This window comes from Staurois parvus, unplaced genomic scaffold (genome assembly GCF_062004578.1).
Source record: "Staurois parvus isolate SC_StPar_1 unplaced genomic scaffold, SC_StPar_1.0 ptg000430l, whole genome shotgun sequence".
Classification (NCBI taxonomy): domain Eukaryota; kingdom Metazoa; phylum Chordata; class Amphibia; order Anura; family Ranidae; genus Staurois; species Staurois parvus.
The window spans coordinates 252,147-270,925 of record NW_028318226.1 but is presented as its reverse complement, the minus strand read 5'-3'; the positions used below and the strand labels follow the sequence as shown (position 1 = coordinate 270,925).

At 42.2% G+C, this 18,779-nt stretch overlaps 1 protein-coding gene across 1 annotated transcript in view; it reads right to left on the bottom strand.

Annotated features, from left to right (window-relative positions):
• GDF10 (growth differentiation factor 10) overlaps window positions 1-18,779 on the bottom strand; it is a 53,072-nt gene that overhangs the window by 14,454 nt on the left and 19,839 nt on the right. Inside the window, exon 2 of the mRNA XM_089687556.1 lies at window positions 16,188-17,095. Coding sequence (XP_089543682.1) covers window positions 16,188-17,095 — 908 coding nt within the window. The remainder of the gene's footprint in view (window positions 1-16,187; window positions 17,096-18,779) is intronic.

Genomic DNA, 18,779 nt, shown 5'->3' with positions numbered 1-18,779 from the left:
ATAGACGAGGTCATTCTCTTTCCTGTTGGCTCTGAGGAAGAAGGGATTTCCCTTCGAAACGCGTCAGCTGTTCAGGAGTGTCTCCCTGTCTGTGAGATTTGCACGCTACTTGATCTCCTGTTATCTACTCTTGGATACCATATGCTTTTTATATTGCTACGTGTGTCAGTACACATCTTATTTTAATAAAATCTTTGTATTGCTGAGGTAATGCGCAAGGTTGGTGCGCTTTCTTTTGTTGTAATTTACCAATGATCGGAACACCTGATATCCTGGCTGTAGGTAAACCCTCATCAACACCCTCTCCACCTGTCCTCGCCGGCTCTTCTCCAATTTCAACTCCCTGCTCTCTCTCCCCCCCCCCCCACCTCCACCCAGTACCTCACTCACCGCCCACGAGATTGCCAATCGTTTCCAAAACAAGATCGACGCAATCCGTAAAGACATCGCCAATGCTCAATCTACCTCCCCACCTAGCCTCCCTCCCATGAAAACCCCCTCAACTCTCCCCTTCTCTGACCTCGCAACCGCCCTGCCCCCCACCACACCTAGCATCTATAACCTCCCCAACACTCCGCTCCTTCAGCCTTGCTACCACTGAGGAGGTCACTAAGGTCTTCTCAGAAGCCCGCCTCACCACTTGCCCCCTTGACCCTGTCCCCATACAACTCCTCCGGTTACCCTCCTCCTCCATCCTATGCTCCCTCACCCACATCTTCAATCTCTCCCTCTCTACTGGTGCATTCCCCTCCCCCCTAAAGCACGCGCACATCACCCCCATACTCAAAAAACCCTCCCTGGACCCCACCGACCTGAACAACCTTAGACCCATCTCCCTGCTGCCATTTACATCCAAGCTCCTTGAGCGCTTAGTCTACAATCGCCTAAGCTCCCACCTCACTGACAACAACCTCCTCGATCCACTACCGTCTGGCTTCCGTCCCCTACACTCCACTGAACCCACCCTACTCAAAATCACTAATGACCTGCTAACCGCCAAAGCTAATGACCACTACTCAGTCCTCCTACTCCTCGACCTCTCCGCGGCCTTCAACACAGTTGACCACCCCCTCCTCCTTAATAAACTACACTCCCTTGGCATCAGAGACTCCGCTCTCTCCTGGCTCTCCTCCTATCTGTCCAAATGCTCCTTCAGCTTTACCTATAACGCTATCACCTCCGCCTCTCTCCCCCTCTCTGGTGGGGTCCCCCAAGGCTCTGTCCTCGGGCCCCTTCTCTTCTCCATCTACACCTCCACCCTCGGCAAACTGATACACTCCCATGGCTTCAACTATCACCTCTACGTCAATGACACGCAAATTTACCTCTCCACCCCTCACGTCACCCCTTCAGTCTCCGCCCGTATCACTCACCTACTGAATGACATATCAGCCTGGATGTTGCTCCATTTCCTCAAATTGAACCTTTCCAAAACCGAGCTCCTAATTTTCCTCCCAGCCCGCGCCCCCCCCCCCATCCTCTCCATCACGACCAACAACGCCACCATCAGTCCCACCCCGCAAGCCAAAGTGCTAGGTGTCACTGTAGACTCAAACCTGTCCTTCCAACCCCATGTCCAATCGCTGGCAAACTCATGCAGGCTCCACCTCCGCAACATCTTCAAAATACGTACGTTCCTAACCCCAGACACTACTAAACAACTCGTTCACTCCCTTATTATCTCACGTCTGGACTACTGCAAGTCCCTTCTCACCGGCCTACCCCAACACAGGCTATCCCCGCTTCAGTCTATACTGAACTCAGCAGCCAGACTCATCCACCTTACTAACCGCTCCACTTCTGCCACCCCCCTTTGTCATTCCCTCCACTGGCGTCCGATTGCCCAACGCATTAAATTCAAACTACTAACATTGACATACAAAGCCATTCATAACGCTACCCCAAACTACCTCACCGACCTGATACCCAAATACCACCCAACCCATACTCTTCGCTCCTCACAAGACCTCCTACTCTCTAGCTCCCTGGTCTCCTCCTCCCACGCCCGACTGCAGGACTTCTCCAGGACTTTCCCCATCCTCTGGAACTCACTACCCCAATCCATCAGACTATCATCTACCCTCCTCACCTTTAGGCACACCCTGAAAACCCATATCTTCAGGGAAGCCTACCCCACCCTCACCTAACAGCCAATCTCCTCCACTCCTCCTACCACTCCATCCCCCACAGCCACTTCCTCCTGTACCACTATCCCCTCCCTCCTAGATTGTAAGCTCAAAAGAGCAGGGCCCTCGAACCCCTCGTGTATTGTTTTGTTACTGTATTGTCTCATGTACTGTCCCCCACTATAATGTACAGTGCTGAGCAAACCTTTTGGCGCTATATACTGTATAATAATAATAATAGGTATACTTGCCACACCATGGTTGCTTAGAACATGTGAATGAGGCCTTATCATTGATCTACTTGAGTGGTGTATTCTATTTATTTCAGCTGTGGCAGCCGGGAAGACGCACGGTAGCACTCAGTGAACAACGCCTAGTAGCAGTTAGGCAGTTGAAGAACAAACCCGGTGAAGGCACAATGAAGGCCTGCACTGCTATCTAATTTTTTTCCCAGGGAAGTAACTGTCAGCCAGTCTTTAAAAAGTATTTTTATCCTTTAACTGTTTTTGCAAGCTGCCAGTTAATAAATTCTCCTTTTAAATTCCATCAAGAATACAAGTCCCTCAAGCAATGTAAGCATTGTGTATAAATGTATTCTCTAAATACAGAAGAAGCCTCCTGAGACATACATGAATCTACGTACAAGAACAAAGCACATCTTGTGCCATGGAATGACACCAATGCACAAAACCTCTGTTATGTGTTAAAGTAGTAAAAGGCTGATGGCATGTCATTCGCCCTATCAACAGCTTGCCTGAAATCTATATATGCATAGCATTTATTTTAAGGGTTATATATATATATATACAGTGGGGATCGAAAGTTTGGGCACCCCAGCTAAAAATTTGTATTAATGTGCATAAAGAAGCCAAGGAAAGATGGAAAAATCTCCAAAAGGCATCAAATTACAGATTAGACATTCTTATAATATGTCAACAAAAGTTAGATTTTATTTCCATCATTTACACTTTCAAAATAACAGAAAACAAACAAATGGCGTCTGCAAAAGTTTGGGCACCCTGCAGAGTTAATATCTTGTACTGCCCCCTTTGGCAAGTATCACAGCTTGTAAACGCTTTTTGTAGCCAGCCAAGAGTCTTTCAATTCTTGTTTGAGGTATCTTTGCCTATTCTTCTTTACAAAAGTCTTCCAGTTCTTTGTGATTTCTGGGCTGTCTGTCACGCACTGCTCTTTTAAGGTCTATCCATAGATTTTCAATTATGTTGAGGTCAGGAGATTGTGAAGGCCATGGCAAAACCTTCAGTTTACGCCTCTTGATGTAATCCCCCGTGGATTTCGAGGTGTGTTTAGGATCATTATCCATTTGTAGAAGCCATCCTCTCTTTAACTTCAGATTTTCACAGATGGCATCAAGTTACCATCCAAAATTTGCTGAAATTTTATTGAATCCATTTTTCCTTCTACTCCTGAGATGTTCCCTGTGCCACTGGCTGCAACACAACCCCAAAGCATGATTGATCCAACCCCATGCTTAACAGTTGGACAGAGGTTCTTTTCATTAAATTCTGTGCCCCTTCTTCTCCAAACGTACCTTTGCTCATCCCGGCCAAAAAGTTAAATTTTAACCTCATCGGTCCACAGAACTTGTTTCCAAAATGCATCAGGCTTGTCTATATGTTCATTTGCAAAGTTCAAACGATGATTTTTGTGGTGAGGACGTAGAAGAGGTTTTCTTCTGATGACTCTTCCATGAAGACCATATTTGTACAAGTATCTCTTTATAGTGGAATAGTGTACCACAACTCCAGTGTCTGCCAGATCTTTCTGGAGGGATCGTGCAGTCAAATGTGGGTTTTGAATTGTTTTTCTCACAATCCTGCGAGCTGTTCTGTCTGATATTTTTCTTGGTCTTCCAGATGTTGCTTTAACTTCCACTGTTCCTGATGACTGCCATTTCTTAATTACATTCCGAACAGAGGATATTGACATCTGAAAACGCTTTGCTATCTTCTTATAGCCTTCTCCAGCTTTGTGAGCATCAACTATTTTCAGTTTCAGTTTTCTAGACAACTGCTTAGAAGAACCCATGGTGCTGATTGTTGGGGCAAGGTCAGATGAGTCTGGGCATTTAAAACCTTTGAGATTGACATAACCTGGTCTTCCCAGACGATGATTGAGAACAATCCATGACACTGGCAGGTCTCAGCTTTGCAAAGGGGGCAGTGCATGCTATAAATTCTGCAGGGTGCCCAAACTTTTGCAGACGCCATTTTTTTGTTTTCTGTTATTTTGAAAGTGTAAATGATGGAAATAAAATCTAACTTTTGTTGACATATTATAAGAATGTCTAATCTGTAATTTGATGCCTTTTGGAGATTTTTCCATCTTTCCTTGGCTTCTTTATGCACATTAATGCAATTTTTTAGCTGGGGTGCCCAAACTTTCGATCCCCACTGTGTATATATATATATATATATATATATATATATATATATATACACATATCTATATATATCTATATATAGACAGATAGATAGATAGATAGATAGATATACATATACAGTCAGATCCATAAATATTGGGACATCGACACAATTCTAAAATTTTTGGCTCTATACACCACCACAATGGATTTGAAATGAAACGAACAAGATGTGCTTTAACTGCAGACTGTCAGCTTTAATTTGAGGGTATTTACATCCAAATCAGGTGAACAGTGTAGGAATTACAACAATTTGCATATGTGCCTCCCACTTGTTAAGGGACCAAAAGTAATGGGACAGAATAATAATCATAAATCAAACTTTCACTTTTTAATACTTGGTTGCAAATCCTTTGCAGTCAATTACAGCCTGAAGTCTGGAACGCATAGACATCACCAGACGCTGGGTTTCATCCCTGGTGATGCTCTGCCAGGCCTCTACTGCAACTGTCTTCAGTTCCTGCTTGTTCTTGGGGCATTTTCCCTTCAGATTTGTCTTCAGCAAGTGAAATGCATGCTCATTTGGATTCAGGTCAGGTGATTGACTTGGCCATTGCATAACATTTCACTTCTTTCCCTTAAAAAACTCTTTGGTTGCTTTTGCAGTATGCTTTGGGTCATTGTCCATCTGCACTGTGAAGCGGCGTCCAATGAGTTCTGAAGCATTTGGCTGAATATGAGCAGATAATATTGCCCGAAACACTTCAGAATTCATCCTGCTGCTTTTGTCAGCAGTCACATCATCAATAAATACAAGAGAACCAGTTCCACTGGCAGCCATACATGCCCACGCCATGACACTACCACCACCATGCTTCACTGATGAGGTGGTATGCTTAGGATCATGAGCAGTTCCTTTCCTTCTCCATACTCTTCTCTTCCATCACTCTGGTACAAGTTGATCGTGGTCTCATCTGTCCATAGGATGTTGTTCCAGAACTGTGAAGGCTTTTTTAGATGTCGTTTGGCAAACTCTAATCTGGCCTTCCTGTTTTTGAGGCTCACTAATGGTTTCCATCTTGTGGTGAACCCTCTGTATTCACTCTGGTGAAGTCTTCTCTTGATTGTTGACTTTGCCACACATACACCTACCTCCTGGAGAGTGTCCTTGATCTGGCCAACTGTTGTGAAGGGTGTTTTCTTCACCAGGGAAAGAATTCTTCGGTCATCCACCACAGTTGTTTTCCGTGGTCTTCCGAGTCTTTTGGTGTTGCTGAGCTCACCGGTGCATTCCTTCTTTTTAAGAATGTTTCAAACAGTTGTTTTGGCCACGCCTAATGTTTTTGCTATCTCTCTGATGGGTTTGTTTTGTTTTTTCAGCCTAATGATGGCTTGCTTCTCTGATAGTGACAGCTCTTTGGATCTCATCTTGAGAGTTGACAGCAACAGATTCCAAATGCAAATAGTACACTTGAAATGAACTCTGGACCTTTTATCTGCTCATTGTAATTGGGATAATGAGGGAATAACACACACCTGGCCATGGAACAGCTGAGAAGCCAATTGTCCCATTACTTTTGGTCCCTTAACAAGTGGGAGGCACATATGCAAACTGTTGTAATTCCTACACCGTTCACCTGATTTGGATGTAAATACCCTCAAATTAAAGCTGACAGTCTTCAGTTAAAGCACATCTTGTTTGTTTCATTTCAAATCCATTGTGGTGGTGTATAGAGCCAAAAATGTTAGAATTGTGTCAATGTCCCAATATTTATGGACCTGACTGTATATAGATATATATGTATATATTATAATAGTATAAAGGTAACTATACTTTAGAAATATTTTAAAAAAAGAACATTTCATTACAATGCTACGCAATGCATGCAAATTTGTAATTTAAAATGATTAAAAATTACTTTTCCATTTGATATGTGTAACACTGCCAGGAAAATTCAAATGCTGCTTCCTTGCAACTGAGTAATTTGATTTCCTGCTTTCTTTAAAGTCTATCTAAAGCAAAACTTTGTTTTTTTCATCTTTAAATAGCCTAGTAAGAGGTTAAAGTGCAAAAGTAATTTTAGAAACATTAAATTGGCATATGTGGCAGTTGTATAAGTTGCTGAATTTTTTCAGCATGTGTAAAGCTTCCCTTCAAAAAAGACAGCTGTAAACAAAAATTGGATACTTCATTTTTTATCTTGTAATGTCTAACAGAAAATAGCCACAAGGTGGTGCTGTTCTACATACAGAAAAGCTTCCAAGCATTATTTTACAGAGGCTCCAATAGCCAGGGGTCTGCAAACTATGGCCCGGACCACCAGGAGATTTTAGCCAGGCCACAGGTAGGGTCAGTGATGGATCTTCAGACGTAGCTGCATTACATGTTTCCTGCCACTTTAACTCCGTATGCCTCTTGGCGGGTGGGCCTTTATGATGAGAGGCCGCATGTATGTGTACCCAAAGAAAAACAGAACTGTGCCAAGAGCATGCACCATTAGTGCTCCTGTCACAGTTACCAGTGGCTAACGGAAAGCTCCCAATCTCTACTTGCAATCGGGAGCTTTCCGATCAAGTGACCAGTGTGACAGCCAATTACAGAGGTCACATAATCATAAGCCCCCCCTACCAGCATCTGAAACCCCCTAAGGGGCCGGGAGGCGCCGGCGCCAATTTGTCAACCACGTGACCTCAGGAAGGTTTTACCCCATTCATGACCAGGGCATTTTTTGCTATTAGGCACTGTGCTACTTCAATTGGCAATTTCCAGTTGAAGTAGCACAGTGCTTAATAGCAAAAAATGTGTTTTGCTACAGTCATGCAACACTGTACACAAATTAAATTTATATTTTTTTTCACACTAATAGAGCTTTCTTTTGGTGGTAATTGATCATGACTGTATTTTTATTATATAAATGTAAAAAATAGTGAAAATTTATAAAAAAAATCCCCTGATATTTACTTTCTGTTTAAAACCTGTCCAATAAAATCAAATTTCTTCATAAATTTAGGCCAAAATGTATTCTGCTACATGTCTTTGGTAAAAACCAAACAGTATTTTTGGGGACACTATACTACAGGGGACACTAGTATAGCTCTGATCGTGATCAAGATACTGTTGTGTACAGACACTATACTAATAGTGTAGCAAGCAATCTGGCACTGACTGACACTGGCTGGGAGGGATACTGACGCTGATGTTGCAGTGATCAATGACAATACTGTACATATTAATGACAACGGCTGGGTGATGGGAGTGATTAGGAGGGCAATCAAGGAGTTACCTGTGTGCCTAACAAGTGTATGTGTGCTGCTTTTACTCACAGATCTGGCTGGGTCTCTCCTTGCTTTCAGTTCTAAAAGCGGGGAGAAATCAAGCCAGAATCTGTGTGTTTTGTTTACAAACACACAGATCTTTGTGCTGTGATCGAGCACAGTTGATCAGCAGGTATAAAGCCAAAATCATTGGCTGTAACCTGCTGACAAATTTGTGCTGTGTCCAATCACAGCCCAGATCAGCAGGGGGCACGTGTGCCTGTGCCTATAAACCAGGAAGTTCACGGAGATATATGGGTATGTCGCTGTGCCTGGGGGAGCCGTCTGCCAGCAGTAAATGTACCGCTGGCGGTCAGCAAGTGGTTAATTTGTCCAGGATTACATTCCATTAGCAAATTTGGTCAAAATGTAAGGGTTTTTGAACAAAATTAATGTTGACTCAATGATGGCAAGATCTAAGGCCCTAGGCAAATGTTTTTCTTTTAATTGTCATATTTGTTTATTTATTCCAGGTACTTATATAGTGCTGTCAATTTACACAGCGCTATATTGTACATTCACATCAGTCCCTGCCCTCAAGGGGTGTACAATCTAAGGTCCCTAACTCACATTCATCCATACACATACTAGGGCCAATTTAGACAGGAGACAATTCGCCTACCAGATAAAATAAAATATAATTGATGTAGCGCTTATACACTAATAAAATTATTAATAATAATTAATAAGTGACCACAAGGTGAAAAAAAACACATACGAGGTCCTAATAATGCACCAATTAAAGTGACTTATATAAGAATAGTGACCCCAATCCACATGGGGATGCATAAAAATAGTGACCCCTGGTACCCAATATGGGACACAATCCAGATAATCCAGATAATAAACATGACGTAATAAAGATCTGTGCAAAAAGTCCAATAATCGGTGCTGCATTCCTTCTGATCATGCAAGATGTAAAATGTGGGTACACAGCACACCCTGAATGTGATCCCAAAATGGCTGCAATGATAACCTCTGGATCCCCTCATCATAAAGCACTCCTAATGGCCTAGTAGCTTGGGAGAATTCTCTGGAATCAACTTTCACCACTGAGATATATCCCTCTGGACCGATTGGTATGTAGATCAATAGGTGTTCTCATATAGATCATAGCTCAATTGCCCATAGAACAAGAGAAGAACACATTCTCCATAGTGTAAAACCGCTTTATTAACGGCTAAAAATAAGCCAAAATGCAAACTCACATTACATAGCTGATATCAAGGCATTCTTCCATGTGCTGGGTGTAGAGCATGAGAATAAGGTGTTCCAAGATGGCGTCACGCTGGAAGTACGTCACCACGCTATGCCGTCGACACGTTGCATCACATGACCTCGTGACTTCGTCAGGACTCAGAATTCACCTAACAGCATGTCTTTGGAGAGTGGGAGGAAACCTGAGTACCCAGAGGAAACCCACGCAGGCACAGGGAGAACATGCAAACTTCAGGCAGGTGGTGCCGTGGTTGGGATTCAAACCAATGACCCAATACTGCCAGGTGGAAATGCTAACCATTTAGCCACTGTCATATGAATGTTCAAATGAAAATTCTGCTGGCCAGCTTTATTAGAAGTTCACCTTTACTAAAAACTGCCTGGGCAGACAAGGGGCACCTATAGATAAAAATGAACTGTGCAGCTTTGACTAAAGTTAGATAATACCCTTGCTATAGGTGTAGGCCATTTATGTTCCTCCAAAAGCCTTACTGAAAAACTCCCAGAGATTGCATCATTCTGTCTTGCCTTGTTCCTAAGACATGGCATAGACACTCCCAGCCAATTCAAACCTCCTCATATGTGCTCTCTTTCCCCTATCACAGTAGTTCTCAGTTCAGCTATGCTGTGACCGAGGAGATAGTGTACCACACGTGTGGGGGTTTGAGAGCTCATTCTTGGGGTGATGGGGGTGAGCAGTAATGGCTGGAAGTGTCCTAGCAGCATCCTAGCAACAAGGCAGGATGGAATAGATGTCATCTCTGGGAGTTTTTCAGCCAGCCTTCTGGAGAAACATAAATAGCCTACACTGATAGCAGGAGCATTATCCAACTTTAGGCAAAGCTGCACAGTTTGTTTTTATCTACAGGCACCCCTTACCTGCACTTACAGTTTTTTGGTAGGTGAACTAACCCTTTAACAAAAGGTGCTTCTCTCTATTCTATGCCTTTATGAGAACAAAGGATGCAAGTCTGTAACAACCTGATATTCCCCTTTTAATCTGATTTCTATTTTAATCTAGTGTCAGGTAGGATTATATAAATAGTGAATCAAACTTCTGAAAGAATCCATTAATTTTTTACATGTTGTTTTTACATATCCATGATTGGAGATCCTATAGGAGGAAAGCTGATCTCTGTGGCTAATTCAGACATTAGAGACAAGTCTCATACCATTCAGTTCCGGTCAGTATAACTGTCATCTCGTGTAACCATCTCAGTTCTTCCTTGAATTTTATAGGTTTCCCACCGTGTTTATTAGGTCTCGTGCTCACAGACGTCTAGAGCAGGGGTAGGCAATTAATTTTCCCAAGGGGCCCCATGAGAAAATGGGACTGTTCTACAGGGCTGAACATAATTATGCTCAGTATTAATTTTGGACCTTGGAAGGTCTATAAGTACATAAACATATAGAAAACAAATACCTGGAGTTAGTAATAATAGGAACAACCGCTCATGAAATAGGTCTCTTTCAAATATGTAGCCAGGGATTGGTAAAAATGGTGAGGAAGCTGACAGGCTAGAGAGGCATGCTGACAATGGAGGCATTGAGGGCCAGATAGGGACAGGCAAAGGGCCAGATGTGGCTTTCAGGCTGCAATTTGCCCAGGTCTGGTCTAGAGGCTCCATGGTCCACCTGCATAAAATTTTGCCATGCCAGGGGAGGCACAGGTGGCACGTACAGCCACCCATACAAGTAAATGGTTGCACTCGGCCATATCTGTGTAACACAGATGACCTTGCGTATGCAAGTACAGGGTATTTCCCAAAATGTGAAAGCATGACACCTGGATAAATATGTCATATGAGCCTATGCGGGTAAACGCTGATGCCGTAGCCACTGGTGTTTACACTAGTATGACCATCTACAGCTATTCACTTGTTTCAGTGGCTGTATACGGCACCTGTGGCTTCTCAAAAGTGCCTAGAATTTTACACTAGAGGGTTTTGCAGCCTCTAGATGTCCGTGTGCATGCAGACTCCTACACTAACTTGTAGAACAATATCTATTTAACATTAGTGTGCTCCTTCTTCCCTTACAAGCATTAAACTGGGCATATACAAATGGGTTCTGGAAGCTTCATTCACACTTTTGTGACCTTCACCATTTGCATGTTCGCTGGACCAAGTCACGTTCTTTGGAATTCACTTCAAATCTAGTTTTCCTATTCTTAAATAGCATGGCATACACCCACGGGTCCCTAAAGAATTGAGCTCTGTCATTTCAAAGCCATTGTTTCTAATTTTTAGGGACTCTTTAATCACTGGCATAGTATCACTGGATTGGCATAAGGCCAATGTGGTGCCAATATTTAAAAAAGGGTCAAAATCTTTACCAAGTAATTATAGACCTGTTAGTTTAACTTCTATTGTTGGTAAGATACTGGAGAGTTTAATAAAAGACCACATAGATGAGTTCTTGCTGGAAAATAAATATTTTAAGCAACAGACAGTATGGATTCATGAAAGACAGAAGTTGTCAAACAAATCTGATTTCTTTTTATGAGGAGGTGAGCAAAACCTTGGACAGAGGGGTGGTGGTGGATGTGGTATACTTGGATTTTGCAAAAGCGTTTGACACAGTTCCCCACACATGGCTAATGTGTAAGGTAAAGTCTACGGACTTTGAAAAATACGTATGTAAATTGATAGAAAACTGGCTAAAAGATGGTATTCAGAGAGTAGTGGTTAATGATTCATACTCTGCATGGTCTAGGGTTGTCAGTGGTGTATCTCAGGGTTCAGTGTTGGGACCCTTACTTTTTAATAGATTTATAAACGATATAGGGTCTGAAATTATAAATCTCATTTCAGTCTTTGCAGAGGACACCAAACTGTGCAGTGGAATAATGTCCTTACAGGATGTCTTCAACTTACAAGCCAACCTCAATGCACTGTTTAATTGGGCGACTATGTGGCAAATGAGGTTTAATATTGATAAATGTAAGGTTATGCACTTGGGGGCTAAGAATATGCATGCATCATACATACTAGGGGGGGCTACAACTGGGGGAATCAATGGTGGAGAAGGATCTGGGGGTTCTGGTAGATCACAAGCTTAATAATGGCATGCAATGCCAAGCTGCGGTTTCTAAAGCAAGCAAAATCCTCTCTTGTATTAAAGATATCATATTACCCCAGTACAAATCATTAGTAATACCTCGTCTGGACTATGCAGTTCAGTTTTGAGCACCAATTCACAAAAAGAACATTGGGGAACTGGAGAAAGTGCAAAGGGCATCCAAACTGATAAGAGGCATGGAGGAGCTCAGCTATGAGGAAAGATTAGAGGAACTGAATTTATTCTCTTTTGAGAAGAGGAGATTAAGAGGCGGTATGATCAACATGTATAAATACATCAGTGTTTCACATAGTGAACTCGGTGTAGAGCTATTCACCCTGAGGTCATCACAGAGGACAAGGGGGCACTCTTTATGTCTGGAGAAAAAGAGATTTAATCTCCAAACATGGAAAGGTTTCCTCACAGTGAAAGCTGTAGAAATGGAATAGACTCCGTTAAGAGTTGGTTCTGGCCAGCTCAGTGGATTGCTTTAAAAAAAGGCCTGGATTATTTCTTGGATACACATAATATATCAGGAAGGAATTTTTTTTCCCCTGCAGGAGCAAATTGGATCATGCTTTGCTGGGGGTTTTTTTCCCCTTCCTCTGGATCAACTGTAGATATAGGATTATAACTTTTGTTCTTGAAAGTTTTGCACTTGACTGAATGAACTTTACTATGTAGGATGCCACATATTTTCTGTCACATTATTACTTCCCTTTCCCCATCCTTGTTATTATGGAATAGTTCACTCTTAGTGACAAGAGTTATTTTTGTTCTGGCCCATGAGGACAATTCCTATATTTGGCAGGGGTGGATGTAGCACCCCCCTAGTTAGTTTTCTAGGCTGTTAGGCAATTTTAGTTCTTTTTGACTTCTCTGTAATCAGTTAATTACAGTGTGCCATTCAAAAAGAAGAGATCTTACACTTCTAGCTCGAAGCTCAAAAAACCTTACGTCGAAAAAAATCAATTATTCTCTTTGATGGTGGTTCACATCCCCACTCCAAACCGCCTGAAGTTCAAAAAGGTTTTGGAGCTACTTTTGTAGCTCGATTCAGTCAGCTTGGTGTGTTTTTATAGTAGCTAAAGGCACAAATACAAAGCAACAACTGATATTAGAGATGATTGTTTTCTCTACTGGCTAATACAAAAACGCAAACGCTCCAAAACCCTCAGAAAATGCTGTACAAAAACATGCAAAACCACGCACACAAATGCATGCCAAAACGCATGGACAAACATTTAAAACAGTCAGGTGTTAACGCAGCCTTAAGCCTAATCTCCCTATTTGCATTTGCCCCCTGCTGCCACCATTGGGAAAGTGTATAGGGGCTCTTTCACACTGACAGCTGGATGGCAGTAAAATCAGGTGGTTGAGCCATGGTTTTACTGCCCTCTGGCCACCCACCAGAATTCTAACAATACAGTCTTGACAGGGCTGTGCATATGCAGCGGCTACAGAGCAGTTTTGACAACGCAGTCCCACTGCAAGGGACAATTTGTTTATTTACTTAGAGTTGGGCTTTAAGAGTACATACTTGAATACAACTATTTTCTTAGACCAGACTTTAGTGTCCATAATTTTCTGAGTCTTGTACAGACTCTTGATGTATCTATTGCATATTGCCATTTACACTTTAGCCAGCTGTATCTACAGCATCCCAGGCAAAAAGCAAATAATTTCGAAGGTAAATGGTCAACAGGTATGTATTAGAACTGTCTATTAAAATGTTACTAAACCCACAACAGTAAGATCAGTCTGTATATGCAGTTTGCCAAGCAGACCTATTTCGTTACTCTCATTAACACCTTCTCATCCAATCCCTGTCAACTCTTCTCTACCTTCAACTCTCTTCTTCATCCTCCACTGCCTCCACCCACTAACTCACTCACTGCCCAGGAGATCACCAATCACTCCAAAAAGAAAATCGATAAATTTCGTAAGGAGATTTCCAAAGCTCAGATACCAGCTCTACTTAACACTCCACATCCACAGGGACAATCACCACTTCCTGCATTCAACCCCACTACTATAGACAAGGTTGCTAAACATTTTCCTAACGCCCACCTAACCATGTGCACCCTGGACCCTGTTCCGTCGCAAATGCTACGGTCACCCTCTGGCTCTACCCTACACTCTCTAAATCACATCTTCAATCCCTCCCTCTCTTCCGGCATCTTACCTCCATACTTAAAAAGTCCTCTCTAGACCCCACCAATCTTAACAACCTACGACCCATCTCCTTACGCTCCTTTTCCTCCAAACTCCTTTAACGCCTGGTCTACAACCAGATGAGCAGCCACCTCACTGAGAATAACCTTCCTGATCCCCTTCAGTCTGGATTTTGCTTTCAGCACTCTACTTAAAACTGCTTTCCTCTAACTTACAATCGATCAACTAACGGCTAAAACCAATGGACACTATTCTGTACGCCTACTCCTGGACTTTTCTGCTGCCTTTGACACAGTGGACTCCCTCCTCAAAAAAAAACTGTACTCCTTTGGTCTCTGTGACTGTGCTCTTCATTGGTTCTCATCCTACCTATCCCACCGCACCTTCAGTGTCACTTACAATTCTACTTCCCCTTCTTCCCTTTCTTTGGGGTTCCCCAAGGTTCTGTTCTGGGACCCCTCCTATTCTCAATCTACACCTCTTCTCTGGGTCAATTGATAGCCTCCCATGGCTTTCAATACCATTTCTATGCTGATGACACTCAGATCTATCTCTCTACCCCTCAGCTCATTCCATCAGTCTCCTCAAGCATCACTAATCTACTAACAGACATATTAGCTTGGATGTCACACCACTTCCTGAAGATCAATCTATCCAAAACTCATAAAATTTCCTCCACTATGTGCCCCTTCCACTGAATTCTCTGTCAAAATCTGCCTCAATATCCGCAACATCTCCAAGATACGCGTCTTCCTAACCAATGACACCACAACGCTTCTAACTCACTTCCTGGTCATCTCCTGCCTTCCTCTTCACTGGCTTACCTTTGCATAGGCTCCCTTCCAGTCCATCATGAATGCTGCTGCCAGACTCATCCACCTTACCAACCATACAGTGTCTGCCACCCCTCTTTGCCAATCCCTCCACTGGCTCCCAGTCACCCAACTAATAAAATTCAAGATACTTACAACAACTTATAAAGCCATCCACTATTTAGCCCCTAGTTACATCACTAACCTGGTCTCAAAATACCAACCAAATTGTTCTCTTCATTCCTCCCTAAACCTCCTACTCTCTAGATCCCTTGTCACCTCCTCCCATGCTCGCCTCCAGGATTTATCCAGAGCCGCTCCTATCCTCTGGGACTCCCTTCCCCAATGTGTCTGACTATCTCCATCTCTGTCCACTTCTAGACGATCTCTGAAACTCATCTCTTCAGAGAGGTCTATCCTGCCAGCACCTAGCAACTGTACATGTATTTTGTCCATCCCCCACAGTTATTACCTTTTGTATCTCTTGACCCTCCCTCTTAGATTGTAAGCTCTAATGAGCAGGGCCCTCTGAATCCTCTTGTATTCATTTGTAATGTAATTGAATTGTCTGCCCTTTTGTTGTAAAGCTCTGCGTAAACTGTTGGCACTATATAAATCCAATATAATAATAATAATAATAATAATAATAAAAAAGTATGCTTGATATACTCCCTGTGGAACCTAAGGGGTTAATCCTCTGCATTGTGCAAAAATGCTGTTTGATCCGGCCTTCTCTGAGAGAAGGGAGAGTGCATGTGATCAGCACAGAGCCAATCAGCACTGTGCAGACAGAGGTCAGGGGTCCTGCATCCTCCTAGAGCAGAAAGAAACTCTTTACAAGCTTTAACTAGCACTCTACTGAATACTGATAGAAGTCACAAGACCGCTCTAATTGATGATGGGAAAAGGTATTTAGCAATTTATATTTACTAAAATAATTGCACTTCCATGTTCTGTGTACTGTGGGAGACCAGATATAATGAATGCAGGGTCCGGGGAGACCAGATATAATGAATGCAGGGTCCTGGGTTTAGTAACACTTTAAGCAGCCTACCTGGATTTCGTATTTATATATTTACAAATATACCCATCACTTACTTTTGGCATTGGGAACTCACAAATTCCAGAGCAGTAGTAAGCATCAAATGATTTTGGAGATATAATCCATTCATTCCACCCAATGTCAGCAAAGTCTACTTTTAAGTATCGTCGAGAGCATACTCTTGGCTCATCCCACTGGCGCCTTCTTGCTTTTTTCATGGTCCTTTCATCAAAGTGCAGCACTGGAGATTTTAAAACTGTGTCCAGACTTTCAGGACCCTTCTTTTTCTTCTCTTTCTTAGGAGTTTTCTGCTTAAGGGCTTTGTAAGTGCCCTCCCACAAGTCCTGTTTGCTGTAACGTACATACTTGACATCCGGCAGTTCATTATCATGGGTGGAAGTCACAAATGTGATATCCCTCTTCACTCTGCTCTCTGAAGATGCATTGGACCCTTGCTTTGGGTCTCCAACATTTGACTGAAATGGGTCATATCTCTGCAAGGTCAAGGCCACGCTATTGGGTTCTGAAATTGCTCTATCATTAGCAAATACCAGGATATATGGAACATCACTAGGGTTAGTTTCAAAGATTGTAGGAAGTTTATGTCCAAAGTCAATCTCAGCAGAGATAAACAAGTCTTGTTGATGTTGGGCCTCCTTGATAATGCTTGTTATGTCTTTGGTGTGCCAGACCCCCTTTTTATAGGGCAAGGCATTGCTGACATTCCATTTCACCATACCCAAATCTGTGTGGTGAAGAAGGCTTCGAAAAGTGACACTGATCTTCTGGGATGGGGATGGTAGCAAGAGGCGACAAGAAGCATTTTTGGAACGTTTGCAGTAGGAGTCTCTAGGAGGTCTAGGGCTTTTGTCAGGTCCAAAATGGAGAGTGGCAGCCAAGACAACTTCAGATGACTGGAGAGAAGTTAAATTGAATCGGTACGCGGGTCGAGGAGCCAAAAAATCTGTAAGAGAAAGCAGCTTTAGGTTAATGAAGACCCATTTACTGTCAATCTATGTTTTATGGATGGATTACCCGCTAGACATCATGGGTAGATGCATTCAAGTTCTTCAATGCGTTTGCATAATTTATACATAGAAGTACTTGTCATTCAAATTTCTAAACTGTAACTTATATCTTAATTAATAAATTACAGAAGAGCCTTGTCACTGTCATACAAAGAGATGAACGCCAGAACAACATACTCAAAGTGGCACTGGGAACTTTTAGACTTCCAAGTTTAGTCAGATGAAGGAAAACATCAAACAAGCTCAGTAGTTCTGGCGAGGCGATTTCCACACAGCAAGGCTTCCTTCGATGGGCGCCCAATGGTGGCTCAAACCATAGAAATACAGAAAGGAGCGCAAGACCAAAATCAGATAAGAGTTTCAAGATCATTTTAATTGTTGATAAAAAGTCATTTAAAAACAGTAAACTTTTTTGGGGGGCAATATCCCCCCATTTCATCAGGGCTCAACATAGAATGCAATTTGGAAGGACTCAAAGAAAACAGTGACTTCACAGATCTATATTAGAACCAGTATTGAACTCTCCACATGGAAGACCACCATGACAGCAGTTGCTGAGCAGCAATTGAAATCATGAAAACATTTAGCAAAATGTATTCCTGTGAAATCCCCTAAACTTAACATTGTCAGAAGTACCTGTAAAAAGTACACTGACCCAGAAAATAGCCAGGATGTAGTGACACAAAGTTCAATGCATTTTAGTTCAGGAACAAGCAGCTAAGTGAGTAAATAAGGGGATACATGTCACTAGAAGTCCTATAGTATATAACTATCAGGTCATCAGTGAACAGTCCCCTTTTTATATACATTAAGCCCTCAATGACTGGTCCCCAATGTGTGTGCATTAACCCTACAGTTACCACTTTCCGGAGAAGGTGTTTTTAATCCTGAACCACCAGTCTCCATATTATGTGGGTCAAACTTTCAAAGACCCATCTCAACTATATGTACATTAACTTCTTCAGGTACAGACACTTTCACCCCTTTCCAGTCCAGGCCCATTTTCAGCTTTCAGTGCTACCACACTTTGAGCAGCAATTACTCAGTCATGCAACACTGTACCTATATGAAATCATATTTTATGTTTATCTTTTTTTTTAGATAGAGCTTTTTTTGGTGGTATTTGATCACTAATGTTTTGGGGTTTTTCTTTTGCTATGTAAATGAAAAAATTTACAGAATTTTTTTTTAAAAAAAGCCTTTTTTGTTTAGTTTTTGGTATAAAAGTTTGTAAATAATTTTTCTTCATGAATTTAGGCCAAAATGTATTCTGCTACATTTTTGGGGTAAAAATAACCAAAAACAGTGTATATTATTTAGTCTGAGTAAAAGCTGTAGATTCTACAAACTATGGGATATATATTTGAAAATTGATCAGTTGAGACCCTAAATTGCTGGGTGTAGGTATGACATATGGCAATGATCAGGATGCTGGTATGGGAGTGATTAGGACGTTAGCATGAGGTATGGCAGTGATCAGCACGCTGGTATGGTGGTGATCAGGATGTTGGTATGGTGGTGATCAGGATGCTGGTAAGCAGGTGATCACAACGTTGGTATGGGGGTGATCAGGATACTGGTATGGGGTATGGCGGTGATCAGAACGTTGGTATGAGGTAT